The sequence below is a fragment of the Rhincodon typus genome, chromosome 49, assembly GCF_021869965.1.
Source record: "Rhincodon typus isolate 14 chromosome 49, sRhiTyp1.1, whole genome shotgun sequence".
Classification (NCBI taxonomy): Eukaryota; Metazoa; Chordata; class Chondrichthyes; order Orectolobiformes; family Rhincodontidae; genus Rhincodon; species Rhincodon typus.
Genome location: NC_063380.1, coordinates 1,654,409 through 1,673,903, shown reverse-complemented (window position 1 = coordinate 1,673,903; position 19,495 = coordinate 1,654,409). Strand labels below are relative to the sequence as shown.

The 19,495-nt window shown below is 46.9% G+C and overlaps 1 protein-coding gene across 1 annotated transcript in view; it reads left to right on the top strand.

The window, feature by feature from the left end:
- The window catches only part of LOC109922870 (integrin alpha-X-like), a 21,643-nt gene that overhangs the window by 1,267 nt on the left and 881 nt on the right, over positions 1–19,495 (top strand). The window contains exons 2-4 of the mRNA XM_048620901.1: positions 563–823; positions 10,941–11,058; positions 18,783–18,889. Of these exons, the coding sequence (XP_048476858.1) occupies positions 817–823; positions 10,941–11,058; positions 18,783–18,889 (232 nt within the window). The 5' untranslated portion in view covers positions 563–816. The remainder of the gene's footprint in view (positions 1–562; positions 824–10,940; positions 11,059–18,782; positions 18,890–19,495) is intronic.

The window sequence follows — 19,495 nt, the reverse complement described above, 5'->3', positions numbered from 1 at the left end:
GTCTGTGTCAGTCCGGGAGCTCGCTGTCCCAGTCTGTGTGAGTCCCCAAGCTCACTGTCCCAGTCTGTGTCAGTCCCGGAGCTCACTGTCCCAGTTTGTGTCAGTCCCGGAGCTCACTGCCTCAGTCTCTGTTCGTTCCAGTGCTGAAGGAATGTTGCACTGTTGGCGGGTCATCGCTGAGCAAGCTCCACACTGATGTAGGGTCAGTGCTGACGCAGCATCGCTCTGTCAGAAAATCAGTGCTGAGGCAAGTCTGTACTGGCAGCCAGTCATTGCCGAGAGAGCGCCGCACTATCGGAGTGTCAGTGCCGTGACGTCGGAGGGTCACTGCTGAGGGAGCACTGCACAGTCAGATCCTCTATCTTTTGTATGTGATGTTAAGGTAAAGTTACAATCTGCCTGATGAATGCACAGAAATGATTGGATGTGTACCAGTGAGCAATGAGTTGGCATGTTTGCTCTGATGTTCTGGGTCAGTATTTATACTACAACCATTGTCTCAGAGATATAAAGAGCTTGGGTGAAGAACCGTCTCTGAAACAATTTGGCGATCTATTCACAGGCTGCAATTACAGTGTGACTGGTGGACTCCCAGACAATTCTGTGTCGATCCACAATGGAGAACCCTGTTTCGTATCAAGTGAGATCAACGCACGAGGCCAAAAACTGATGCAAAACTATTTAAATCAGTTCAGATAAGCCACCACCGTGCCTTGAGTTAGATGGATCGCTATTCTGTTTTGGAAGAATTTCCATCCAAGAAGGAGATAGTCTGAGAGGATAATCTGACTGACTTACTTCATTCAGCTCTTTACGATGGCAGGTACAGTGGGGGCTCTTCGTGATCATAAAACATTGGTGATTCTCTCAGTCTCCTGTAGATGAAATACGGCAATATGTGAATCGAAGCTCTTTGGGATAGCAAGAGCTGCAGATGCAGAAGTCAGAGTCAATACTGGTGGAGCTGGAGGAGCACAGCAGGTCAGGCCGCATCAGAGGAGAAGCAGAGTTGACATTTCGGGTCAGGCCCCTCCATCTCACAGTTATGTACACTCTCTCTCTCTCACATACACAAACACACACAGAAAAACACATCTCTCAGTGATGTACACCCTCACATAGTAAAACACAGATGATGACGTCACTCAGTGACACACTATCTGTCTCTGTTTCTCTCTCACACATTTGCACGTGCACACAAATATAACCTCCAAGAATTAAAAGCCATAAACACACAAACCCTCACAGAGAGGAACACGTACATCCACAAGCTGCCGCACTCAAACCTCCTCCCTGAAACTTATAGGTCACAATGCAATGTATAACTTACTCTCAGGCAGTTACTTCAAATGAAAATACAAACATCTGAGCTATGTTTTTAATTCCAGTCCTGGATGTTAGTTAGTATATATTTAAACCCCAAGAATGCTTGATTAGATTCCAGTCTGTAACTCACTCCCAGTGTCTGTTAATCTATATAGCACCCCCTCGATTAGATTCCAATCTGCGATTCCTGGTATCTGTCACTGTATATTAGTCAACCCAATCCCTTTGATTATATTACAGTCTGTAACTCACTCACGGGTATCTGTTACTCTGTATATAAACCACCCCGATCCCCTTAATTAAATGACAGTCTGTAAATGATACCTGAGTATCTGTTACTCTACAGACAAACTACACTGAACCCCTCAATTAGATTCCAATCTGTAACTCACTCCTGGGTATTTGTTATTCCAGGCACAACCCACCCACCATCTCCCCCCCACCCCCGACCCTGCCCCACCTACCAGCCCTCAATTAGTTTCCAGTCTGTAACTCAGTGAAAGCTAAATGGTTGAGTGGTAAACCAGGAGCAGGAACAGAGAAAGCTGCATGAGGTTGTAGACATGCTCGCTGAGCCAGTGGGTTTGCTTGCAAACGTTTCGTCACCCTGCTAGGTAACATTGTCAATGTGCCACTGGTGAAGCGTTGGTGTTCTGTCCCGCTTGTTATTTATATGCCAAACCCACCCACACGGCGAGCATGTCTACAACCTCATCCACAACCCGAGCCACAAATCTTCTCAATTTTTAGAGAAAATTGCAGTTTAATGCATCAGTTGTCCTCCTAATATTTGGTGACACCATCACGTAAGCTTTCTGTGATTTGTGTCCAAGGATCCAGACAGTCATGTTTATTAACTTAGTAAGTACAAGCGTACAAGTACATAGTTCATTGAAAACAGCGTCACAGGTAGGCAGAGTGGTGAAGAAGGCATTTAGCATGCTGGCCTTTGTCAGTCAAAGCATTGAGTAAAGGAGTTGGGATGTTATGCTACAGCTGTATAAGTTGTTGGTGAGGCTGTTCTTGGATTATTGTGTACGGCTTTGGTCACCCTGTTATAAGAAAGACATAGTTAAGCTGGAAAGTGTGCAACGAAGTTTTACAAGGATGTTGCCAGGATGAGTAGGCCTGAGTTATAGGGAGAGGTTGGCCAGGACAGGACTTTATTCCTTGGAATGTAGAGGAATGAGGGGTGACCTTACTGAGATGTATAAAACCATGAGGGGCATACTTCAGATGAATGCATATAGTCTTTTTTTCCCAGGGATGGGGAATTGAATACTACAGGTTTAAAGTGAGAGGGGGAAGATTTAAGAAGAACCTGAGGGGCAACTTCTTCACGCACAGAGTGGTGCGTATATGGAATGGGCTGCCAGAGAAAGTGGTTGAGGCAAGTACAGTAGCAACATTTAAAAAATAACATTTGGATAGGCACATGGATAGGAAGGGTTTAGAGGAATATAGACCAAATATGGGCAGTTGGAACTAGCTGAGTGTGCACCATGATCAGCATGGACCAGTTTCGGCCGAAGGGCCTGTTTCTATGCTGTATTACTCTGTGAGTCTATGACTGTGAGAGTAAAGGAGTACTTGCCCCAATGATACACAAGAAGTGATTCCTGGGAAAACTCGGCAGGTCTGGCATCATCTATGGAGGGAAATCAGAGTCCAGTGACCCTGGTCACTCGCTCACTCACCTCAATCACAGACATGAATGACTAAATAATGTTGTGATTTTGAAACATTAAAGCGCCATTACACAATTCCTGGATTTCAGATTAACACAGGACATTCACAGAACTGGATAAGGCTCAACACTCTCCTCCCCCAACACTGAGAGGTTCCTGTATCACACACTGTTTTTGGTATCAGGCGCTGTGTTTGGGAGCAGGACATGGCAAATGGGATTTGGAGACTATTCATGTGGATGTTAAGAATGAGAAATTTAATAGGGAATCAGAACAGAGAGAATCAAACAAAGAACTTGGCATTGAATTGAATTTGAGAAGTAGAATGTTGAACCAGTGATATTTTGATCCTGTAATAGCGCAGTGAAGAGTTCAGGGCTGAGTCTTTGTATGGTTGTGTGTGTGTGTGAGCGTGCATTGTTATATACACTGTGCTGTCCCTGTCCTGAGAATATTTGATGGGGACAGTGTAGAAGGAGCTTTACTCTGCATCTAACCCCATGCTGCCCCTGTCCTGGGAATGTTTGATGGAGACAATGAGGAGGGACATTTACTTTCTGCTTAAAAGTGTAGAGGGAACTGTACCCTGTATTTCCAGCACAGTGGTAGGAACAGAGTCATGAGACCGTTAGCTGATCCGTTCTATGTATGACTTGCATCTGAATGACAGGAAATCGTTTCGCAGTATTGTTTAAAGTCAGGATATTCAGAAACATTCTCGGTGTTGCACCACCATTGTGAAATGAGGAAGCCACTTATTTACGCAGATAGCCCACACACTGTGTGTGGATTGCAGTGATGTGGGCAATGAAGGGGCTACTTGCTGTCTTCCTTTGCCTTTCTTGTGGTAAGTAACTTTTGTTCTTTAAAATTGGGCTTCTGTACTTCAGGAGGTGACAGCTAGACATTGTACATTCTCTCAGCTTGGTGTCTAACATTCCTGGAGTGACAGGAATGAGAAACAGGTTCACTGCTGTCAGAGTGTGAAGGGACTGCTTGTGAATAACAGTCCAAAGTTGTCTTTGTTCTGTCTCCAAACAGCATCAGATATAGAATCTTGTAGCCTAGTCTTAGACTAAAATATTCAACATAACTGCACTCTCTCCTCATATCCCTGTGTCAATCCCCAAACCGATCCTACTATCCCGCGCTCACCTCATAGCTCTGTATCAATCCCCAAACTAATCTCACTGTCGCAAACTCTCCCCAAAGTCCTGTATCAATCCCAGTACTAGTATAATGCATGTCATTATGTTTCTGTTATACAATACAGGATATTCATGAGATCACTTCTCAAAAACTGTTTGCAGCATTAGTCTCGTTATTCAGAGATTGTCAAAGCATAGAAACATGTCCCTTCAGTCCACCGTGTCTCTGCCAACCAATAAGCACCAATCTACACTAATTCCATTTATCTGCACTTAGTCCATAGCCCTACTATGCCCTAGCATTTTAAGTGTTCATCCAGATAATTTTTAAATTTTGCGAGAGTACCTGCCTCTACCACACTTTCAGGCAGTTTGTTCCATATATCTACCACCCTCTGGGTGAATTTCTTTTTCCAGATATATTCTAAACCACTTACTCCTTACCTTAAATCTATGCCCTCTCATCTTACACACATCTGCCATAGGGAAAAGATTCGCGCTATCAACTCTGTCTCTACCTCTCATAATTTGATATGCACCCCTCAGCCTCCTCTACTCTGGGGAAAACAAACCCAGCCTATCCAGTCTGTCCTCATAACTAAGACATTTCGTCCCAGGTAATATGCTGGTGAATCTCCTCTGCACACTCTCAAGCACTATCACATCCTTCCAATAGTGTGCCGATCAGAACTGCACACGGTATTCCTTCTGTGGCCCAACCAATGTTTCGTAAAGTTGTAAGAAGACTTCCTTGTTTCACTATCCTGCATCCTGGCTAATGAAGGCAAGTATCCTGTGCTTCGGGTATCTGTGGACTTGTACACCAAGCTCCCTTTGTGCATACGAAAGTTCTAGGCAGCTGCAAACTGACAAAGCCCTTGAGGAGTATAGAGAAATTAGGAAGGAATTTAAACGCAGAACTAGGAAGGCTAAAAGGTGCCATGAAATGTCTTTAGCAAACAGTGTCATGGAGAATCCCAAGGCTTTTAATGCATATGTTAGAAAAAAGAGGGTACTAAGGGAAAGAGTTGTGTGTGGAGCCACAGGAAGTGGAAGAGATCCTTAATGAGCACTTTGTATCCGTATTCACCGAGGAGGACATGATTGATGTTGATGTCAGGGATAAGTGTGTGAATACTCTAGAGAATGTTAATATATTAAAAGAGAAAACTTTGGGTATCCTAAATTGCATGAAGGTGGACAAGTCCCCAGGGCTAGATGGAATCTATCCCACGTTGCTGCGAGAGGCAAGAGGAAAAATAGCTGGGGCATTAGCAGATATCTTCACATCCTCCTTGACCACAGGCGAGGTTCCAGAGGACTGGAGGTTAGCCAACGTTCCCTTGTTTAAGAAAAGAAGCAGGGATAATCCAGGAAGTTATAGGCTGGTGAGTCCGACATCTGTGGTAGGGAAGCTCTTGGAGAAGATACTGAAAGACAGAATATTTGCACATTTAGAAGAAAATGGGCTAGTTAGCGAAAGACAGCAAGTTTTAACATGGGGAAGGACATGTCTCACCATCCTGATTGAAATTTTTGAAGAGGTGTCAAAGATAATTGATGAGGGAAGAGCTGTGGATGTAGTTTATGTGGACATTTGATAAAGTCCCACATGACAGATTGGTACAAAAACTAAATCACATAGGATTCGGGGTGAGCTGGCTAGATGGACACAAAACTGGCTAGATGGATAGAAAACTGGCTTGGTCATAGAAGACAGTGGGTAGCAGTGGAAGAGTATTTTTCAGAATGGAGACCAGTAACTAGTGGTGTTCCACAGGGATCAGTCTTGGGTCTTCTGTTGTTTGAAGTATGTATAAATGATCTGGAAGAAAATGTGGGTGGTCTGATTAATAAGCTTGCAGATAAATCATCAAATCCCTACAGTGTGGAAACAGGCCCTTCAGCCCAACAAGTCTGCACGACCCTCACAGCATCCCATCCAGACCCATCCCCCTAAATTGATACATCCCTGAACACTATGGGCAATCTAGCATGGCCAATCCACCTATCTTGCACATCTTTGGACTGTGGGAGGTAACGGGAGCACCTGGAGGAAACCCATGCAGACAGAGGGAGAATGTGCAGACTCCACACAGAGAGTCGCCCAAGGGTGGAATTGAATCCGAGTCCCTGGCACTGTGTGGCAGCAGTGCTAACCACTGTGCCGCTCCTAAATGATGAGGGAAGAGCTGTGGATGTAGTTTATGTGGACTTTAGTAAGGCATTTGATAAAGTCCCACATGACAGATTGGTACAAAAAAAATGACATGAAGATTGGTGGAGTTGCTGATTGTGCCAACGATTGTAAAACAATACAACAGGATAGGGATAGATTGGCAACTTGGGCACAGAAATGGCAGATGGAGTTTAATCCAGACAAGTGCAAGGTGATGAATTTTGGAGGATCAAATTTAGGGGAATTATACTGTAAATGACAGAACCCTTAGCAACATTAACATACAGATGGATCTGGGTGTGCAGGTCCACAGTTCCCTCAAAGTGGCAACACAGGTGGCCAAAGTGATTAAGAAGGCAGAGATAGTATGAACTGCAGATGCTGGAGAATCTGAGATAACAAAGTGTAGAGCTGGATGAACACAGCAGGCCAAGCAGCATCAGAGGAGCAGGAAGGCTGACGTTTCGGGCCTAGACCCTTCTTCAGAAATGGGAGAGGGGAAGGGGGTTCTGAAATAAATAGGGAGAGAGGGGGAGGCGGATAGAAGATGGATAGAGGAGAAGATAGGTGGAGAGGAGACACACAGGTCAAAGAGGCGGGGATGGAACCAGTAAAGGTGGGTGTAGGTGGGGCGATAGGGAGGAGATAGGTCAGTCCAGGGAGGACGGACAGGTCAAGGGGGCGGGATGAGGTTAGTAGGTAGGAGATGAGGGTGGGGCTTGAGGCGGGAGGAGGGGATAGGTGGGAGGAAGGACAGGTTAGGGAGGCGGGGACGAGCTGGGCTGGTTTTGGGATGCGGTAGGGGGAGGGGAGATTTTGAAGCTTGTGAAGTCCACATTGATACCATTGGGCTGCAGGGTTCCCAAGCAGAATATGAGTTGCTGTTCCTGCAACCTTTGGGTGGCATCGTTGTGGCACTGCAGGAGGCCCAGGATGGACATGTCGTCTGAGGAATGGGAGGAGGAGTTGAAATGGTTCACGACTGGGAGGTGCAGTTGTTTAGTGCGAACTGAGCGTAGGTGTTCTGCAAAGCGGTCCCCAAGCCTCCCTCCCACCTATCCCCTCCTCAAGCCTCACCCCCATCTCCTACCTACTAACCTCATCCCGCCCCCTTGACGTGTCCGTCCTCTCTGGACTGACCTATCTCCTCCCTAACTCCCCACCTACACTCACCTTTGCTGGCTCCATCCCCGCCTCTTTGACCTGTGTGTCTCCTCTCCACCTATCTTCTCCTCTATCCATCTTCTATCCGCCTCCCCCTCTCTCCCTATTTATTTCAGAACCCTCTTCCCCTCTCCCATTTCTGAAGAAGGGTCTAGGCCCGAAACGTCAGCCTTCCTGCTCCTCTGATGCTGCTTGGCCTGCTGTGATTAAGAAGGCATATGGCATGCATGCCTTCATCAGCCGGGGCATGGAATACAAGAGTTGGCAAAACATGTTGCAGCTATATAAAACCCTTGTTAGGCCACATTTGGAGTACTGTGTGCAGTTTTGGTCGCTACATTACCAGAAGGATGTCGAAGCTTTGGAGAGAGTGCAGAGAAGGTTCATCAGGATGTTGCCCGGTCTCGAGGGCATTGACTGTGAGGAAAGGTTAAAAAGACGAGGATTGTTTTCACTGAAAAGTCAGCGGCTAAAAGGAGAACTGCTAGAGATCTACAAACATCTAGATGTTTATATGAATAGGGAGAGAATAGAGGGATATGGACTGAATAAGGGCAGAAAGTTTGATTTTTAGTTTAATCAAGACATGATGATTGGCACAGGCCTAGGGCAGAAGGGCCTGTTCCTATACCATAATTCTTCTTTGTTCTTTTGTTTCTCAGTACTCCCTGGGGACCTACCATTCATTGTGTATATCCATCCCTTATTAGACCTAACAAAATGCATCACATTGTACTTATTGGGATTAAATTCTATGTGCTATTGCTCTGCACAATTAATTATCTGATCATTATCAGATTGTAGTCTGAGACCATCCTCTTTACTATCAACAACACCACCAATTTTCATGTAATCTGCAAACTTACTATTTATACCTTCCGCATTCACATCCAATATACATTAATGTACGTAAGAAACGGCAAGGCTCCCAGCAGTGATCCTGTGGTACACCGCTGGTCCCATGCTTCCAATCACAAAAACAACACTCCACCATCACCCTATGCTTCCTATTTGGAAGCTAATTTTGGATCCAGGTTGCTGACTTGCTTCGGACTCCATGGGCTCCAATTTCTTGGACCAGCCTTCCATGTGTGTGGAACCTTGTCAAAGGCCTTACTGAAGTCCACGTAAACCACATCAACTGCACTACCCTCACTGATATATTTAGTCACCTTTTCAGAAAATATAGTTAAACTATTTAGTGAAGGATGTAAATGCTTTGGATTTGGTTCAGAGGAGATTTACCTGGTTGATACCTGGAATGAGTGGTTTGTCTACTGCAGAAAGTTTTGACAGACTGTGCTTGTTACCCTGGAATGAGTGAGGGGTGACTTGATTGAAGTATCTTGGATCGAAACGTAGAGATAGAGAAGTTTGAAGCAGGAGTAAGCCATTCAGCCCTTCGACACTGTTACGCCATTCAATACGATCATGGCTGATCATCCAACTCAGTTCCCTGTTCCCGCTTTCTCCCCCATACAGTTTGATCCCTTTAACCCCAAGAACTCTAACTCCTTCTTAAAACATTCAAGGGTTTGGCCTCAACTACTTTTTGTAGCAGAGAATTCCACAGGCACCCCACTCTCTGGTTGAAGTCTGAGCCTGAAATTTTCTTGACAAGGTGGATGCACAAAGGTTGTTCCCTCATGGAGGTGAGTCCAGAAAGAGCAAGCACTGGATTAAAATTAGAGGGTCATGAATTCTGATGGGAATGGCGAGGACGTGTCTTGGAGGGTTGTATGCCTTTGGAGTCTCCACCTCAGAAGACGGCGGAGAAAGGGTCATTGATTAGTTTTGAGACTGTGGTGGATGGATTGGTGTTAGGCAAAGGAATGGAGGGTAGGAACATGTCAAACAGGATCTTATCAAAATGTGCAGCAGTTTCGAGAGGCTGGTAGCCTGTTCTTCCTCATCCTAGTCCAGCATAGAGTCCTACAGCATGGAGACAGGCCCTTTGGCCCAAACTGGTCCATGCCGACCGAAATGTCCATCCATGCTAAACCCATTTCCCTGCACTTGGCCCATATCCTTCTAAACATTTCCTATCCATATATTTGTCCAAATGCCTTTGAAATGTTGTTAATGGATCTACCTCAACCATTTCGCTGTCAGCTCATTCCATATGCGTACCACCATCTCTGTAAAAATTTGCCCCTCAGGTTCCCATATATTCTTTCCCCTCTTAACTTAAACTGATGCCCTCTAGCCCTCTTCCCCAGCTCTGGGGAAAGAAAGAGTACATTCACCCTATCCATGCCTCTCATGATATGATACACTTCTATAAGATTCCTCCCTCAGTCTCATATGCTCTAAAGAAAAGAGTCCTCGCTTGTCCAGCCTCTCCCTATAACTCAGTCGCTTGAGTCCTGGGAACATCCTTGTCAATTTGTTCTGTACTCTTTCCAGTTTCGATAAGCAGGCCCTCTATCTCTGCAAAGAGCTCCAAACCAGGCAGGACTCCCTGTTCTGTGCTCCTGAAATGCTGGCCTTCTGCAAACATCACCAGGAGGAACATCTGTGTGTTATCCTGGAGAGGTCTCAATTTGCAGGCAGTGAAGAAGGTAATTGGTACGTTGGCCTTCTTCATGAGAGGATTCGAGTATGGGAACAGGGATGTCCTGCTGCAATTGTAAAGGGCCTTGGTGAGACCACACTTGGAGTATTGTGTGCGCAGTTTTGGTCTCCTTATCTGAGGAATGATGTTCTGGCGATGGAGGGAGTGCAGTGAAAGTTTACTGGACCGATTCCTGGGATGGCAGGACTGACATGGATTGGGTAGAACTATATTGTCTGGAGTTTAGAAAATGAGGTGGGAGATCTCATTGGCACGTATAAAATTCTAACAGGACTAGACAGGGTAAATGCAGGAAGGATGTTCCAGAGAACCGAGAAGTACAGAACGAGGGATCACAGTCGAAGGATGTGGGGTAGGACTGAGATGAGGAGAAATGACAAAGAGAGTTGGGGGGAGCCTGTGGAATTCTCTGTAACAGAAAGTGCTCGAGGACAAAACATTGTGTATTTTCAAGAAGGAGTTAGAAATAGCTCTGAGAGCTAAAGGGACCAAAGGGTTTAGGGAGAGAGTGGGAGCAGTGAACTGAAATTAGATGACTGTGTTGAATGGGCACAGCAAGAGCAAGCAGGTAGGGCCAAATGGCCTTCTCCTGCTCCTGTTTACTCAGGCTGATCACTCTTGGTCCTGAGCACTCCCTCATTTCTGTCCCCGAGTTGATGTTGAGCACTGAGTGCTTTAAAGCTGTCAGTCGCCGTGCTCCCTCCCCACTGAAGTGTTGGTGGCACATGTGTTAGACAGTGGGAACATACAGCCTTGGCAGAGGAGGTGGAAGGTTCTACATCAATGCAGTCAACTGATCTTCAGCACGACATTCTGATGCATTCCTTTCCATCTCTTTCCTCTACTCCAACTCTGCAAAGATTTCCTGCATAGTCACGCTTTCAACATCGAAACGGAGGCAGCACAGAGCTTCAGTGGCACCAAGGATTCTCGTTTCGGGCAAATGGTGGCACAGTTTCAAAGCAGCACAGAAACGTGGTAAGTACAAAGGACAAGTGTACAGACATCTCGCTAAGAGGTGGAAATAAGAGACACCAGTCTCTGTACGGATATCACCCTGAGAGAGAGAGAGGACTGAGAGACACCAGTCAGTTCACAGATATCTCCCTGAGAGACAGGGGCTGAGAAACACCAGTCAGTGTACAGATATCTCCCTGAGATGGAACTAAGAGACACCAGTCAGTGTACAAATATCTCTCTGAGAGACTGGGGGTTGAGAGACACTAGTCAGTGTACAGATATCTCCCTGAGAGACGGGGGTGCTGAGAGACACCAGTCAGTGTACAGACATCTCCCTGACAGAGAGTGAGGGGACTGAGAGACACCAGTCAGTGTACAGATATCTCCCTGGGAGAGAGAGAGAGAGGGGACTGAGAGACATCAGTCAGTGTACAGATATCCACCTGAGAGAGAGAGAAGCGACTGCAAGACTCCAGTATTTTTCCATAGAAAGAGGGTGGTGTGGAACTGAGAGACAAATATCAGTACACAGATATTTCCATAAAAGAGAAGAACTGAGAGGTGCAAGTCATTGTCGCTGCATCTCCCTGACAGTGTGTGGGGATTGAGAACACTAGGCAGTGTACAGGTATCCCTGTTGAGAAAGGACTGATGGACACCAGTCAGTGTGCAGATATCTGCCTCTGAGTGTGGCTGGTACTGAGAAATTCAAGTCAGTGTACAAATATCTCTCTGAGAGAGAGGAGACTGAAAGAAACCAGTCAGTGTACAGATATCTGGCTGAGAAAGCGGGGTCTGATGGACACAGGTCCATGTGCGGATAACTCTCTGAGAGAGGGGGAACTGTGAGACACTAGTCAGTGCACAGATACTGCCCTGAGAGATAAAGAGAGGGGACTTAGAAATAATGGTATGTATACCATTGACTTCCAGAGAGACAGACAGTACTGAGATACATATATCTCTCTCAGAGAGAGGGGGAGGACTGAGTGATTCAGTGCACAGCTATCTCTCTGAGATAGAAGGGTCTGAGACACACCAATCGGTGCACAGATCTCTCCCTGAGAGAGTGAGGTGACTGCAAGACTCCAGATATTTTCCCTTGGAGAGAGGGATGGGACTCAGGAGACAAATATCAGTATACAGATATTTCCATAAAAGAGAAGAATTGAAAGGTGTGAGAGAGAATGGCCTGAGGAAAGCCATTCAATGTATAGATAACGCCTTATGAGAGTGGGTATTACTGAGAAATCTGAGTCAATGTATACACAACATTTAGGGAGAGAGAGTGGACTGAAGGACAACAGTCAGGATACGGATATCACCCTGAGAGGGGGTGAAGGTAGGCACTGTGTGATGCTAGTCAGTATATAGATGTCTCTGTATGAGACTGCAGGGTACTGAGAAAGCTCAATGAGTGTACAGATTACTTTTAGAGAGAGTGTGGACTGAGGGTCATCAGTCAGTGAGCAAATACCTTCCTGAGAGACAAAGAGGACTGAGAGATAATCCTAGTGTACGGTTATCACCTGGTGAGAGAGAGGAGGGACTGAAAGTCTCCAGTCAATGTACAGATGTCATCCTTATAACCTGAGATAATGAGAGGGGACTTAGAAACAGTAGTTAGTGCACAGATATCTCCCTGATTGCGTGCATACTGAGGGATACCAGTCAATGTACAAATATCTGCCTCGGAGTGTGGGTGGTATAGCGAAATCCCAGTCAGTGTACAGATATCCCCCTAAGAAAGAGGGGTCTGAGAGACACCAGTCGGTGTACAGATATCTCCCTGAGAGAATGAGGTAAGTACGAGACTCCAGATACTCTCCCCATAGAGAGAAGGTGGGACGGAACATAGAGGCAAATATCAGTGTATAGCTGCTTCCATGAAAGAAAAGAACAGAGAGGTGTGAGTTGCTGTTCAGATATCTCCCTGAGAGAGAGTGAGTGGCCTAAGGGACACCAGTCAGTGTACAGATAACTCCTTGTGAGAATGGGTGTTACTGAAAATCTGAATGATTGTACAGATAACATTTAAAGAGAGAGAGAGTGGACTGAGGGACAAGTCAGGATGCAGATATCTCCCTGAAAGGGAGGGGAGGTCTGAGGGACAATGTTAGTGTACAGATATCTACCTGCAAGAGAATGACAGGACAGAGAGACACCAGTCAGTGTACAGATATCTTCCTGAGAGAGAGAGAGAGGGGAGACTGAAAAACACTAGCCAGTGTACAAATATCACCCTGAGAGAGACAGACAGACAGACACCAGTCAGTGCACAGATATCTCTCTCAGAGAGAGGGAACTGAAAAACACCAGCCAGTCTAGAGGTATCTCGCTGAGAGACAGAGAGAGAGAGAGTAATAAGAGACACCAGTCAGTGTAAGGTGAGGGTGGCAACGTGGCTATGCACTTAGCACTGCTGCCTCAGCACCGCAGACATGGGTTCAATTCCACACTTGGGTGACTGTCTGTGTGGACTTTGTACATTCTCCCCGTGTCTCCATGGGTTTCCTCAGGGTGATCCGCTTTCCTCCCACAGTCCAAAAATGCACAGGTTAGGTGGATTTGCTGTCACTAAATTGCTCCTAGTGTCCGGGTATGTGCAGGCTAGGTGGATTAGCCATGGGAAATGCATGGTCCCAGGGATAGGGTAGGTGTGCTGTTTGGAGCGTCTGTGTGGACCCGATGGACTGAATGGCCTGTTCCACACCAGGGAATTCTGAGTATGATATCTCTCTCTGAGAGAGAGAGACAAATGAGAGACATTAGTCAGTGTACAGGTATCTCCCTGAGAGCGAGAGGGGACTGAGAGATGCCGGTCAGTGTATTGACATCTCCCTAAGAGAGGGAGGGGATTGTGAGATACCAGTCAGTGTACAGATATCTTCCTGAGCGAGGGGGAATTGACTGACACCAACCTCTTTGCAGGGAGATTTGCTAGTGAAAGTTGGCAGGGTTTAGAACATAGAACGTAGAACAGTACAGTGCAGTACAGGCCCTTCGGCCCAAGATGTTGTGCTCACCTATTATCCTACTAAGATCAATCTACCCTGCATACCCTACATTTTACTATCCTCCATGTGCCTATCCAAGAGTCACTTAAAAGTGTCTAAAGTATCTGACTCCACTACCACTGCTGGCAGTGCATTCCACACACCCACCACTCTCTGTGTGAAGAACCTACCTCTGACATCTCCCCTATACTTTCCTCCAATCACCTTAAAATTATGACCCCTCATAATAGTCATTTCCGCCCTCTGAAAAAGTCTCTGACTATGCACTCAATCTATGCCTCTCATCATCTTGTACACCTCTATCAAGTCACCTCTCATCCTTCTTCGTTCCAATGAAAAAAACCCTAGTTCCCTCAACCTTGCCTCAAGAGACCTGCCCTCCAGTCCAGGCAGCATCCGGATAAATCTCCTCTGCACCCTCTCTAAAGCTTCCACATCTTTCCTATAATGAGGTGACCAGAACTGAACACAATATTCCAAGTGTGGTCTAACCACAGTTTTATAGACCTGCAGCATAACCTCGCAGCTCTTAAATTCAATTCCCTTGCCAATGAAAGCCAACACACCATACGCCTTCTTTACAACCCTATCAACTTGGGTAGCAACTTTGAGGGATCTATGGACGTGGACCCCAAGATCTCTCTGTTCCTGCACACTGCTGAGAATCCTGCCATCAATCCTGTATTCTGCGTTCAAATTTGACCTTCCAAAATGAATCACTTCACACTTTTAAATCTGATTACCAGGTATTTGTGAACCAGAGCAGCAGGTCAGCAAGTGGAGGGATTGAGGGGGAAGGTAGATGTTAGGATCAGTAAATCAGGAAGGAAGGACAGGCAGAGACAGGTAAATGAACGCGATGGTACTAATGGCTGGAGTGTCTTTATTTTAATGCAAGGAGCATTGTAGTTAAGGCAGATGAGCTTAGAGCCTGGACCAGTACATGGGACTGTGATGTCGTGGCCATTACAGAGACTTGGTTGAGAGAAGGACAAGGACTGGCTGCTCAACTTTCCAGGGTTTCATTATTTCAGACAAGATAGAGGGGAAGGTAAAAGAGGTGGAGGAGTTGCATTATTAATCAGGGTGAATGTCACATCTGCACTCAGAGAGCACATGGTGGAGGGCTCATTCACTGAGGCAATATGGGTAGAGCTCAAAAATAAGACAGATGCAATCACTCTGATAGCATGCCAACAGCCACCAAGAGATTGAGGAACAAATATATCGGCAGATTATGGAAAGATGCAATAACAAAAGGCTTGTCATAGTGAATGACTTTAACTTCCCCAATATTGACTAGGACTCTCTTAGAGCAAGAGGCTTAGATGGGTTAGAATTTGTCAAGTGCATCCAAGTAGGCTTCTTGAAACAGTATGTAGATAGTCCAACAGAGAAGGGGCCATACTGGACCTTGTATTGGCTAATGAGCCTGGCCAGGTGACTGTCCTTTCAGTGGGAGAGTATTTTGGAAACAGTGATCACAACTCCTTAAGTTTTAAGATAGCTCTGAATAAGTCAGGACCTTGCGGGAGGGTACTCGGAGAGGGCAAATTATGTCAGTGTTAGGCAGGAGCAAAGAAGTGTTAATTGAGAGGAGCTGTTATTGGGCAAGCCCCAACTTGACATGTGGAAGTTGTTTAAAGACCTCCTGATCTGAGTTCAGGACTGGCATGTTCCAGTAAGAAGGAAGGACAGGGATTGCAAGGTAAGGGACCCTTGAATAACAAGGGAGGTTGTGAATTTTTTCAAGAGGAGAAAAGAAGCATGTATAAGGTTTAGGAAGCTAAAATCGGACAGGGTCCACAAGGAACATAAAGAAAGCAGAAAATAACTCAAGCAGGGAATTAGGAGAGCAAGAAGAGGCCATGAAATGACCTTGGCAAGGAGGATTAAAGACAATCCTAAGGAATGCTATGAATACATTAAAAACCAGAGGATAACTAGGAAGAAGGTAGGACTAATCAAGGATAAATGAGGGAACTTGTGCTCGGAGGCAGAGGATGTAGGTGAGATCCTAAATGAGTATTTTGCATTGGTATTCTCCCAGGAGAAGGGTATGGAAGATAGTATCAGGGAAGATAAGATTGGGACCTGTAGTTATGACCGAGTGGTTAAGGCAATGGGTCTGCAATCCTGCGGGGGTTCCCCGCATAGGTTCGAATCCTACTGACTCCACTTTTGCAACAGCATGGAGGCCCAGTGGTTAGCACTGCTGCCTCACAACGCCAGGGACCTGGGTTCGATTCCACCCTCGGGCAACTGTCTGTGTGGAGTTTGCACATTCTCCTCGTGTCTACATGGGTTTCCTCCGGGTGCTCCGGTTTCCTCCCACAGTCCAAAGATGTGCAGGTTAGTGGATTGGCCATGCTAAATTGCCCATATTGTTCAGGGATGTGTAGGTTAGGTGGGTTATAGGTGGATGGGTCTGGGTGGGATGCTCTGTGGGTCGGGTGTGGACTTGTTGGGCCGAAGGGCCTGTTTCCACACTGCAGAGATTCTATGATCTATGATAGTGAGATTTGTGAGGAGCAAGCTAATATGCTTGGGCATTTTGAGATCAAGAAAGAAGTGGTTTTGGGTCTCTTGAAGAGCATTAAGGTGGGTAAGTCCGCAGGGCCTGATGACATCTACCCCAGGGTATTGAGAGAGGCAAGAGAGGAGATTGCTGGGGCCTTAACCAAGATCGTTGTATGGCCTAATTAGGGACGGTCAACATGGCCTTGCGTGGGGCAGGTCTTGCCTTACTAATCTGATTGAGTTTTTCGAGGAGGTGACACAAAGGTGATCAATGACGGTAGAGCAGTGGATGTTGTTTATGTGGATTTTAGTAAGGCTTTCGACAAGGTCCCTCATGATAGGCTCCTTAAGAAGATTAAGCTGCATGGGATCCATGGTGCCTCGGCCACTTGGATTCAGAATTGGTTTTCCCATAGAAGACAGAGTGCAGTGGTGAAAGGATGTTTTATCAGGCTGGAGGTCCGTGAATTTGTCGTGTTTTGCAGGAATCCGTACTGGGACCTCTGCTGTTATAATATATCTAAATGACTTGGATGAAAATGTAGATGCATGAGTTAGTAAGTCTGCAGACAGTACAAAGATCGGTGGAGTTGTGGGTAGTGTAGAAGGTTGTCAAAGGATTCAGTGGGATATCGATCAGATGCAGATATGGGCGGAGAAATGGCAGATGGAGTTTAATCCAGGTAAGTGTGAGGTGCTGCTCTTTGAGAGATCAAATGTTAAGGAAAAATGTACAGTTAATGGCAGGATCCTGAACGGCATTGATGTACAGAAGGATCTTGGGGTCCACATCCATAGCTCCCTGAAAGTGGCCACACAAGTAAATAGGGTGGTCAAGAATGCATATGCCTGATTTTATTGGTTGGGGAATTGAGTACAAGTTCAGGATATCATGTTGCAGCTTTATAAGACATTGGTTAAGCCGCACTTAAGAGTGTTACGCTCATTTCTGGTCACCACATAACAGGAAGGATGTGGAGGTTTTGGAGAGGGTGCAGAAGCAGTTTACTAGGATGCTGCCTGGATTAGAGGGTATGAGTTGTAAGGCAAGGCTGTAAAAACTTGGGTTGTTTTCTCTGAAGTGGCAGAGGCTGAGGGGAGCCTTGATAGAAGTCAGTAAGATGATGAGATGCATAGATAGGGTTGATGGCCAGAATCTTTTTCCCAGAGTTGAAGTGTAGGGGGCATGCATTTAACGTGAGAAGGGGAAAGTTCAAAGGAGATGTGAGGGGCAAATTTTATACACAGTGAGTGGTAGGAGTCTGAAACGTGCTGCAAGAGTGGTGGTGGAGGCGGCAGATTGGGAGAGGGATATTGGCCAAGGTGTGGAGAGGGTTTTGTCGGCTGTGTTCAAATGGGGGCTGTTTCTGTCCTCTTCCCCTCCTTCCTCAACCATACTTATGTACTACCCCTCCCTTCTCCTACTCACTGCATCCCCTTTTCTCCACTTCAAACTCTCCCGCTTTCTGAATCTCTCCTCCTCCTTTTCCCTCCCACTCTCCCCTCCCTCTGTCTGCCCGTCATCCCCCTCCTTTCTTGCCTGTCCCTCACTCTACATCCCCCGACTTTCCCTTCTCTCCCCCCTTCCCCCTCACCTCTCTCTCCTCCCTCTCTCTGCCCCTCCATCTCCCTTTCTCCCCACGATGCCCTCACCTCTCTCCTTCTCCCTTCCCTCTCTCTGCCCCCAGCACCACCTCTTCTCCCTCCCCTTCCCCTCACCTTTCTGCCAACCTTCTCTTCCTGTTCTTCCCATCCCCTCTCTTCGCTCAAAAGTCTCCCCTTCCCAATCTCCCCTCCTCCCTTTCTCTGTTTACCCCTCTACACCCTCCCGCTATCTCCTCCTCTCTTCCCTCCCTCTTCCCTTCGCCCTTCCTTTCATTCCCATCCTCTTCATCGCCCCCTTTCCCTCTTTTGCACTGTCCCAGTTTCACCATCCTGCAGTCACCCTCCTGTCCCCTCTTTCTTCCCATCCACCATCTTTGCTCCCCTACCCCTTTCTCCTCTACTTCTCCTCCCCTCCCCGTCCACTTCATCCCTTCATTCTCCTCTCCCTTCCCCCATTCCCTATCTCTCTCCCACACCCACCCCATCCTCCTCTTGCTCCTTCCATCCTCCTTCATCCCCCCTGTCTCCCTCTATCTTCTCCTTCGTAACCCATGTTGTTTCTCATAACGTTGTCGCATTCTGTCTCTTGTCCCGGTGCAGGATCATAGTCAGTGCCCCCCTCGAGGTGAATGAGACCGGCACACGAACTGGGAGGATCTACAAATGCAATTACACAAGAGGGCAGTGCCGTCCCCTGCTGGTTGTCGGTGAGTTAATGTAGGGGTCCTCGGGAAACTAAAGCACCACCTTCACCTCCAAAACCAGGGAATGATTCTTCTCAGATGTGGACTCGTATCCTCCCAAAAGCCAGGCAATCACCCCTTTCCCGAAAACTGGCATTGAGCCTCATCTCCAAACTTGGCACTGCACCCCCCCCATTCCTTCAAAACTTCCCCCCCCATTCCTTCAAAACTGCCCCCCATTCCCCCAAAACTGCGCCCCCATTCTCCAAAACTGCCCTTCCCCCATTCTCCAAAACTGCCCATTCCATTCCCCAAACCGAGCACTGCGCCCCCATTCCCCAAACCGGGCACTGTGCCCCATCCCCAAACTGGACATTGAATGCCCCGGCCATCCACAAACCGGGCACTGCCCACCTATCCCTAAACCGGACACTGGCCCCCCCATCCCCATACAGGACACTGATTCCGCACACTGCCTCCCCACTGTCAAGAAACAGGGCAGTGCCCCCTCATCCCCAAACCTGACAGTGGCCCCCCATCCCCAACAGGATACTGACCCCCCCCATGCCAAAACTGGGAGATAACGCGCCCCCATCCCCGAACTGGATGCTGCACCCGCGCCCCCCCCCC